Source organism: Homarus americanus, unplaced genomic scaffold, assembly GCF_018991925.1.
Source record: "Homarus americanus isolate GMGI-L3 unplaced genomic scaffold, GMGI_Hamer_2.0 scaffold23578, whole genome shotgun sequence".
Taxonomy (NCBI): Eukaryota; Metazoa; Arthropoda; class Malacostraca; order Decapoda; family Nephropidae; genus Homarus; species Homarus americanus.
In genome coordinates this window covers 6,164,573-6,175,440 of record NW_024733231.1, presented here as the reverse complement: position 1 = coordinate 6,175,440, position 10,868 = coordinate 6,164,573, and the positions used below count along the sequence as shown (strand labels likewise).

General features: G+C 35.6%; 1 protein-coding gene across 14 annotated transcripts in view; it reads left to right on the top strand.

The window, feature by feature from the left end:
• Nucleotides 1-10,868, top strand: part of LOC121869632 (KICSTOR complex protein SZT2-like) — a 90,074-nt gene that overhangs the window by 54,142 nt on the left and 25,064 nt on the right. For 11 of the 14 annotated variants that reach the window (XM_042371125.1, XM_042371122.1, XM_042371132.1 and 8 more), the window contains 4 exons: nt 1,010-1,147; nt 4,727-4,806; nt 9,368-9,460; nt 10,720-10,836. In XM_042371125.1, the coding sequence (XP_042227059.1) occupies nt 1,010-1,147; nt 4,727-4,806; nt 9,368-9,460; nt 10,720-10,836 (428 nt within the window). The remainder of the gene's footprint in view (nt 1-1,009; nt 1,148-4,726; nt 4,807-9,367; nt 9,461-10,719; nt 10,837-10,868) is intronic. The other 3 variants (XM_042371134.1, XM_042371131.1, XM_042371135.1) reach the window with 3 other exon arrangements.

Here is a 10,868-nt window from a genome sequence, read left to right as displayed (position 1 = left end):
TTGATCAGTCTGTCTATCTGTCTCAGCTTCTATTGATCAGTCTGTCTATCTGTCTCAGCTTCTATTGATCAGTCTGTCTATCTGTCTCAGCTTCTATTGATCAGCCTGTCTATCTGTCTCAGCTTCTATTGATCAGTCTGTCTATCTGTCTCTGCTTCTATTGATCAGCCTGTCTATCTGTCTCAGCTTCTATTGATCAGCCTGTCTATCTGTCTCAGCTTCTACTGATCAGCCTGTCTATCTGTCCTAGCTTCTATTGATCAGTCTGTCTATGGTTGAAGTAAAGACACAGGCTGGGGGGAGATGAAGGTGGGAGGGGGAGTTTGATAAGATCATTGAGCAAGAATACGTCTCTGCCCATCTGTCCAAGATGGCTGCCTCACCTGACTCCCAGGGGTGTGCAATTTAAATTTTTGCTTCAACCCAAATTCCTATAACCAGGGGAAGTCTTCATTAAGTGAAAAGGAAGCGTTAATTTAGGAAATTCATATAAGCAAATTTTTGTAACTGGAACGTTCATTAAGCGAGGGATACCTGTACTTTGGCAACAGATATTCTCTGGTGAAATGTGAGTGCCTGATTGGCTGTATCCCTGGCCATTGACAGTGAAGTCACAGTCAAAGCAACATAACCCATGAGTGTGTCAACTTTTTAAATTGTAGTGTAAAAAAAAAGCACATTTGGTTTATTACAAGCTATAACGTTAAAATTTTGTCCCATAATTTTTTGACGGATTCAATGCTCACTGATTTATGACTCAGCTGATCAGATGCTGTCTGTCTGTCACAGGATACCTGGTCTCTGTGTACTGTATAAAGTGGACCAGTTTAAGTGGCAACCAGTAATTTATTTATTTTTTTTCATTTGGATATTGTCAGGAAATTTTAATGAGCTATGTTTCTTCATTACAGTACAGATGATGCCTGTAAATATTGGACAGTGGGTACAGTATGTTATATGTATATCTATTATATGAAAGACTCCTATAATTGTTACTAATTGAATATAGAAACACGAGGTCCAACAATGAGATCAGTGAGTTTGCTGGAGACAGGGACTCAGCCGGCGGAGGACCGCATGCGCTCGGTCTCCATATCGGGTGTACCTCCTCATGTATGTCTCCCACGAATTGCAAACAAATTTGGGAGTAAGTCACTGATTACATGGAATTATAATGTGTTTATAGTAATACTTAGCAACATGCGTAAAGTCCAGTTTAGAAGCTACAATGGATGACCTCCCTAGAACTGTACAGTATAGTAGAGTAGTATGCTGACAGCAAAGTTGTTTGATAGTTTTAGCTCAAAATGGTCAAGTTTTGTCCAGATCTGTATTAAGTTGATAGTACATAAAAAGGTGAAACAATAAAGTAATTGGCCTGTTGTATTATATAAATACTGTATATGAACTCATGCTCTACCAGCTGAGTATGGACAGTTATGACGCTTCATTGGACTTTTGCATCTGTAATCAGCACGCTATAGTAACCTCATGCATGGTTTGTTCATCTGTTGAGGGTGTTTCATGCCTCAAAACAACATTAACAAAGTTTAAACTCTTTTACTTGGGTTTCTTGTATTGTGATGCTTCCAGATATACCCCATGAGACCCTCCTCCAGAAAATATTGTTAATCTTGCCTTTCTTAACATTATGAGGTGTTAAATTATCTCAGACACACCTCATTACCTGTCAACCTGAAGCTTTTACGGTAACTAACAGCCTACAACTTGCGCCTGTCTTCTGTCATGGGAAATTCAGTATCTTTTGTAGCATGACTGTCATAATCGTCTAAGAACTTTATACTGTCAAATTTTTCCTCTCCAGACAAAACTTTAATGAGATTCTAATACTTACATAAAAATATCCTTTCCTAAATATTCCTCCCATTTAGGTTTTCTTATCAGTAAGTTTTTTCCTTTTATATTCCTCATAACCTTGCAAGGTTTAGAAGCTTAGGCAGTTGATAGTACAGTATAGTGCCCAGGGTCAAAGCTTTGTGCATCTTGTGTAGGGATGACTTTGAATACAGATAGCTTCCCTTCCATTAGTTTACCCTTATGGTCTCTCTCAGTGGCATGCAGGACAATGGCTGATCCTATGTTTATGACCTGATCCTGGTCTGTGATATGTGTACTATATATAAAACAGTAGTGATGTAGTTGAGACCATTCACAATTTTAGCCTTTATTGATTTACCTGAAGATTAGCCCCCCTTCCAGGTGATTTGGGGTTGGTTAAGTTGAGGGGTGAAACTTCTGATGACCACGTGGGGACTTCTTCAGGTGGTTCATGAAAGCCAAAATTGCAAACGATCTCGTTCATGGTCTAGATTACTTCGTTGATCACGCTGCATCACAACCAGTGGTGCAGTTTCTCAGTAACTCCTGCATCCTTTACTGCATGTATTTCACTTATTATGCAAAATATTGGGTAATGATCTTTGTATATGCCAAATATTTTCATTATAAACATGTTTTTAATTTTTAAGTTTTTTGTATTGTTATTATTCATTGGAACATATCTCAGCTTTTATCAGATGTCTTTGGAAACCGTGATTTGATTTCTGAAAAAGTTATTTACGAAAGTTTTTTCAAGAATGGAAGCCGTTCATGGATTGGGGAATGCCTGTATTTTTTATATATTTTACTTTCATCATTAAAGTAAGAACACTGTTTTATGCATACTCCACGAGACTAACATCCTGCTCAGAGTATGAAGTATTCCAGTACAGTAAGGCTAGGAGTCAGGGGATTGAAACTCATGTGATCTCTGGACCATGGCACGAAACAGTCTCGTGTGATTGAAAAAGATTAATTTAAATGATATACAGGACCATATCCAGGGCACGAGAACAGGGGAGTTTACATTACAACTATTGGACAAAATATGCATGGCACGGCTACTAGGGTGGTCCATCCATCCATAGATATTAACTCATATAATATTTAATTAGCATACAAATCATCCTGCAACGTTAAATGGTTTTGTATTCTTCCGGGACAATGAAAGGAGATGCATAACCCCCCCTGGATATGGCTCTACTATGTCAGGTATAATTCAGTAGTACGGTACTGCATGATCTAATACATATAAAGGATTAACAGCATCATTTAGTGGGACATTTTAGATCTGCTGATTTGGTATGATTTAAAAACTTTCTAATTACTGTACATGTACTAGCATGGGGTTATGTCACACTCCAGTCAACAGAAATTGTAATTATTGAGGCTGAAAAATTATATAGAATTAGATTATATATGTTACTACCTTATTCCATTATCTTATATAAATATTATGAATAAGGCAATTTGTGTTTATATTTTGAATAATTTATGTTGCCCTGATTATAGGCTTGTGTATATGCTGTAGTGGTAACCTTATAAATTCTTCTAATGCTCTATGTTTCAGGAATGTCTTTTTATGTCGGATGTGAATGAAAGTTGTATGTTGTTTTTGCAAATATTTATGTTGTATATTATATAGGAATTTTGTAGTTGTGTTTTATGCTGTTTTTTGTATACTGTATATTATGTTGTTATATCCGAATGTTGTATTTGTATTCCTAATATTATTTTGTTTATAAATTGAATATATAACATGCAAGGTACTCACACATTAACTAAATATATATATATATCATGTAGTGAAATATCTTCATACAATTTATTAGTAAAAAGATATGTGGCTTTATCCCTCCTCCTCTCATTGACCAAATTTGAATCAGATGTCATTCTTATCTCCCTGTCTTTCTTCAACTCGTCTTCCTGTGTTTCTCCTCCTCCTTCCTTCAGTATTCCTGTCTTTGTCTTCTCCTTCCTGTCTTTCTACTCCTTCTTCCTGCTTTTCTCGTTCTTCCTGTCTTTCTCCTCCTCCTTCCTGTTTTTATCTCTTCTTCCTGTCTTTCTCTTCCATCTTGTTTTTCTCTCCTTCGTCCTATCTTTGACCTCCTTCCTGTCTTTCTTTCCTTCTTTCTATCTTTCTGTCCTTATCTTTCTCTCATTCTCTCTCTCTTTCAATATTTAAAAGCTAGTGAATACACATAAAACACTGACACTTATTAAAAAAATATCATAGTTCCCCTCATTGATTCATTTTTTTTTAAGGGTAATCTAGTCTAATTTTGGTCTTTGGGAGGGGGGTTTTGCCACTAGTTGGGATCGATTGTTTTACATAGATGGTGTATATGACAGTTTACACACACACATATAAGTTGGAATATATAAAGTTGATTATATATACTTTTATCAGTCATATATTGTCTTACCTTACATATAATATTTATTTTTTAATTTATAGCATAATTTCTGACTTGTTAACTAATCATTGTATTATCATTGGAGTTTATTTTTTACCATAAGTTTAACCTTAATGTCTGTAATGATTTTGTGTTTTTATATGAACAAGAGTTTTAGTTCTCACATATTTCACACATATATAATATAATTGGAATTTTTGCTATTTGTATATTAATTTTGAGGTTTTTGGGATGCTGGATCTCTTGGGGTTAAACCTTGAGATAATCCGAAGGTTTTGGTGTCCTTCAGTGATTTGTTTGTTTGTTTATAGAGCCTACTAAATGAGTATGACAGAAGGTAAACATTAACTGTGGGAATTAGGTGATTGGGTCACCAGTAAGGTTGTTCTGCCTCTTACCTCTCAGTAGGGTAATATGCAGTTATTTTTAGAGTATTATAGAATATTGAAGAGAGTTGTACTGTCTTGTAGGTAAGAGGATGGTGCGTCCCAGCGAGGGTCGAGGAGAAGGCCAGAGAGAACGAGCGCCCTCACCCCTCACGCTGGTGCAGGTAAGTCAACGTTGTAGGTGAAGTTGTATTTTTATTATCATCTGAGTGTGTCAGTCCTAAGTGAGACCACCTGTAATGTAATCTCTAGGTAATTATATTGGAAAATGTTATACTGTACTGCCCCAGAATGAAGGGTTGATGCGTTTAACAAGTTACAATATGTAATTTCTTGTTACATTTCTAAACCGTTTTTGTATATGTGTAGATCATCCTCAGAAGAAAAAAGTTATTTATTACTCTCTGGATCTATAAGCACACCTACATTCATTATCATATTCATTATACACATTTCACTTGTCTCATTTACTTGTACAATCTGAATGTGTAAAGTACCGTAGGTAAACCAGAGGGACATATAAGGGTATTGTTGTAGAAGGGGAACACCATAGTATAACACATGTGGTATGACGGCCACACACACACACACACACACACAGAATGAAGGAGAGGCAGAGTTTTATTTTATTATGGCTGATGTGTGCCATAAGAAAGATAAGTCAATACTGTAGTTAATGTTCACTTGTGTCTCCCCAACACATCTTACACACTCAGGTATAAACTGTCACCAACAATGCTTGATTAATGCTCCGATTATTTAGTCGTTTTAGATATGTGACAAGTTTTTACGTATATAAAATTTGTATTAAAGAACTGTGTTGCCATTAGTCACTTTGTTTCTTGCCACTGTGACATTTTTCAGTGGTCTCATTAAGGATTAATGGCTGGTTGTTAGTGTGTTGGCTTTGACTTGTTTGTTGCAAGGTTTTCTCGTTGTTATGGACTGAATTGCAAATGCTTTTTTAAAAGGTAGAATTCCATATCTGCTTTCAAAATATGTAACTTGGAACAATATGAAGATGAATTTTATTTGTTAAATATTTTCTTATCAGTTTTGCATTACTTTTATAACCTGATGCTTCTCAGGAGTGACTTGTTTATATGACCACCAAAGCTTAAGGTTTCCTGGGCATGTCCTCAAGTTACTTCTTCCAGCTTGGTTAAATGACAAGCTTTCAGAATCAACTATTTTTGTGATTCTATGAAGCTTTTGATGCTTGCTTAGCATCCTCAGTAATATTTTGTTTACTAGAACCCTGTTTACCAGCAACACCATATACAGCTACAGTACAGTACTCCAGTAGCTGTGTCCTACAAAGAACTTGTTGCTGTGTTCCCATTATCAGGTGTAAGACAAGAACAGTACAGCAGTTGTCTCAGTTATAAGAGATGTAACTAAACTTGGTGATGATAGAAGAGGGTGTATTATGGGGATGTGCCTTTAAGTCCATTATATTACCTTGATGCTAACCAGTGTACTGAAAGATATTAGTTGCTCATAAACCTCTTCCTCCCCTACAACAGTGTGACGCATTTAATATTCTCACCCACTGTCTTGCATTATATATTTTGTCTCGGAACCTTTTTTTTTTAGTTACATGATCCCTATCCATTACCTGGCTGGGTATTACCACTCCACAGATTATGAAAAATGGCACAAATTGTGTTAGCTTTAGCTAACCTAAGGTGTTTAGAACGAGTTTATGAAAAAGTAGAAGTAGAAGTCTGGAGATGCAACAATCTGTGCTGGAAGTTAAAAGTGGTGGAGTTAAACAGAGGGAGTGTCTGTAAAGAATATTGAACTGTGTCACTGAAGCGTTGGAAAACCTGTACTGGATATACTGTACTGAAGGCATATTATCAAGAAGAGTCGTGGCATAGTTATCAATGATGTTAGATGTTAGGACACTGTTCTATCGTTGTTGTGTGTCACCTTAACTACTGCGAGCGATGTTACATACTTTGAAAGTGAGAGTGATGAGAATTTTACTTTGTGTGTGTTTGTGTGTAATAGGTATTTCATGAGTGGATGAGATAATCTTTAGTATATCAGGATGGGTATAAGGTGTATGAGGGGTAGAGGGTGCGTGATGGGTATTTTGTATGTTTTATTTACTAATCTAGAGCATCTTGAATATTCACTTAATGTACTTTAACCTGTAATATTTTTAGAACTAACTCAGATTCTAAAGACTGTACTACTATATTACTAAGTGCATGAGTTTTATAGAGACTTAATACTGTTAAAACTAATTCAAGTTATTTGTTCTGTAATGTTTTCCTTTTTTTTTCTTTTTTTAACTTTTGTAATTAAGTACCAATAGATTTTTTTAATCTGTTTGTGTCTTGTTATCTCGGCAAGATGGCCACTGGTAAAATAAATGCTATGAACAGGCTCAATAAACTATGGTACTTACTTATTTTTGTAACCAGACAACCTAAACCTAACCTAACCTAACTCATAATTTAATATTCCTTGGTTAGTATTAGTTAGGTTAAGTTAGTTTTGGCTATTTCCTGTCAGTAGTTCATTTCTATCATCTGAAAAAAATATATATATATCTGTTCTTTTTTTGTCGTTGGTCATTTTGTATTCGCTCATGTTCTCATTAATTCCAATTTAGAAACAATTGCATAAGGCAGATGGTGATGGAATACGTGTAATGTATAAATTTACTCTGGATGTCACAGTGAGTGGACTGTTTACAGAACGAACGAGCCAAGAGTTAGTGAAAATGTGAGAATAACATTGGCTTTTTGCAAGAATAACCAATATCAGAATGATTTATGTTAATCAGAATATTGTACATACGATTGTACTGTCGCGAGCAAAAGTTCTATCGCCTCTTTTGCTGCTTCACAAACCCAGAGATTCAGACTCGTGAACCCAAAGCAGTAGACTAATATATTATTCTCTCCATAAATGCTTCGGACTCATGAGTCTGAATCTCTGGGTTTGTAAAGCAGCAGAAGAAGTGACAGTACTTTTGTTTGCAACTGTACATGTGAAAGTTAAATATTATTTGGTATTATAAACACATTCAGCTGTTATATGACTTTTGTAGTTTTTGAAGATACTGGCAGGAAGCAGCAGAGTATGTGAATGATAAGTGAATATGACACTGAGTGATATATAGGGACATTACAGCACTAATAGTGAATGGAGGATGATGAAGAGAGAGTTATGTTTGTCTATGGTTCTGGCCACCATGTCATGTAGTGGGAAAGGCAAGAAAGACTGAATAATAACTGTCTATAGTTTGGAACCTTAAAGAATAAGTGATAAATTTATGACATTAACCCCTTCATCATGGGGATGTCACTTTTAATATTTTATTTGGCTAATGCCAGACGATTTTATTCAGTAGAAAGAGGAACCCATACACAAGTGGTGAAAAACAAGTGGATTTTATTTAGAATAAGTGGTCTTTCACTAAGCTTGAGGATTAGTTTGAATAACAGAAAATGCCAAGATTATTTGATAAAACTGAGTCTCAGAACGTGGGGAAATAATGAGTGACATTACCTACACTGTGAGGGATGATTTATGAGGAATTTCTAAGTTACATTATTTTAAATATACTTAGTCAACTTGGTGAATGTGGCGGTCGAGCGGATACAGTGGTGGCCGACCGTTCCGTGAGGCTGTAAGTGGGTATCTAAGGTTACAACTGAGGGAAGTGAATGCAGTACTGGCCAGGTTGCCTCCTTGTCTACCGAAGGCTAAGTGTACAATGCCTATAGGACCCACTTTCACTTTTTCACTCAACTTGCCACTAATCCATATAAACCAGGTCTTCAGTACTCATTTAACTGGTAATAACAACACAATTAATATCAATAAATGTGGATGATATGTACTGTACTTGCTGAACACAAATATAAATCCTTAATAACACAAACTTAAACCTATATATAGTGTTGATGTGAGGCTTCATAGCACAGTAATGGAGGGAGTTAAAAGGAAGTGAAATGGTGGTGATTGGGTGAATATATCCATAGGACACAGTTGCTCTAGCCTTGACCTTGAACATTTATTGGGTACCTTAAATTCATGACACATTGTTTAGTGATCATATCCTTACATATGAAGTGTCCTTAAATTATCCTGATTGATTTAACTAAACTTAGACCTTTGATGTACTGTATGGGCCTTGTTATTACTTCCATCTGTTTAAAATATCATCAAACTGTCTTGTGAATCTGGGGTATTGTGGAGTGGACATGGCAAAACTAAGTCCTTAAGCTCTTTGACCTCTCTGTGAAAGTGAACATCAAAGCTTGACCAGTTTCTTATTTGTAACACTGACTAGTGATGAACACTTGTGTATAAAGTTTAATTGTATTTGCCAGAGTATTTTAATAATTATAGAGTAAATGTTGATACAGCTGTGTGTGTGTTTTGGTCTGTAAGTAGTCATTTCTGTGCATATATTTATGTGCTACTGTGCATGTATAAGTGTATGTAAATATATACCCGTACAGTACTCTAATAGTTTTGACGTACCATCTCCCTTACTTAAGACTATTCCTGTATTTTAGTCGAGTTATTTCAGAGTATATAGTGTTTAACACAATATAACTGACATATAACAGCTTGCAATGCTTTGTGTATTTTGGTAGAATTAATGTGTGCTGTATATTTGAAGCCGTTCTGATATTGGTGGTGTTGCAGCGAACACCAGTTATGTAGTGTAAGGTAACCTGGTTTGCTTGTCTGTAGGCAAGACTGCGCCTCATGTCTAACTCTGTGCCTGACCTGAAGTTACGAGGTCGCAGGGCATCCTTACAGTCTCCCTGGGACAACACAACTGGGGTAAACTATATATATCTAAGTTTGTAGTATGTTTTTTGTATTTCTTTTGTGCTTGAGCTAAAATTTTTCCATCTATTTTAAGCTGCTTCAGTTTCAACCTCTAAAGCTTTAAGAAAAATGCTTTTGGCTGTTAACAAAGTTAATACTGTACAACTAGAGTAGTTAATATACCAGTACTCATACATTCAGTGTAATTATTCTTGTATATTAAGATTTCAGGTTCCTCAGGATCTGGTAAATTCATCATCTATCATATTATTTGTATGTAGTGTCCAACACTGTGTTGCAGCAGGGACAGATTACCTGGTACAGTATAAGTCACTTGGTAGACAGACTTATGTTGTGCAGAGCAGAGTTGTTGGTTCAAGTTCCATTACTCCAGGATCTGATCTTTGTTCAGTGAAGAATCACAGGTTCAGCTTCTGTTATTACGGGTTATGCACTTTATTCAGTGTAAAGTTATACATTCAAGTATCAGTACAGTACAGTACTCACTTTCTTATTCTTGTCATTTTCCTCTTTCTCACTTCAACACTGTCTTGGACAACATTTTGTAATTATCAGATAAATTTAAGTAAATTTCCACACTTCAATAGTAAGTGTACAGTAGTGGTTTTTGCACATTTTCTGTGTTATACCAAAAATGACTGGCTGGGGTTAGATGGTGAAGGGAATGAATGTTTTCTATGAATAAAGAGGATATATACAGTACTATATACTGTACAGTACATTGAAAGTTAAGGTACAGTAATTATTTAGCTACAGTTGTGTGGTTGTAGGGATTATTAGCCTGCAGAACAAATTCTTATTCTAATGAGTAATACAGTGTAGAGTAATATACTAGAATTTCAATAATTAACAAAATACTAATTCGTGGGTAGCTCTATTACTGTCACGTTTTAAATTAATTGGTCAAATATTCATATTTACAGATGAGCTTCTCTAATTTGACTTAAAAATAAAGAAAATATGATATAAATATCATATCAGTCCTCTAAAGTGACTTAAAAATAAAGAAAATACAGTACAATATAAAACTAAAATGACTTGCACATTAGCAGGACTCCACTGTATATAATTACTGTACTTTGAAACTGAAGCTACTTTTTCTTCAGGGTTTTGACTGAAAAATCTTATGATCATTTAAGATTCAAATAAAAATGGAGTTTCTTGAATTATGTTGACTTTTTTATAATATCACAGAACAGTCCAGTTTTTCTTAATAAGGTTATTCAGTTGTACCAAATATCTGTGGACAGAGTGATGGCGTCCCCACCAACGTGGGTCACTCCCCATTGAAAGTACGTCACTCGGTTGACCTCGGGATGGAGCGCAGCAAACTACTCGGTGAAGATGGTCATCTCTCATCACACGAGGTGAGTCATCGTGTATCACTGACTGCTGCTGT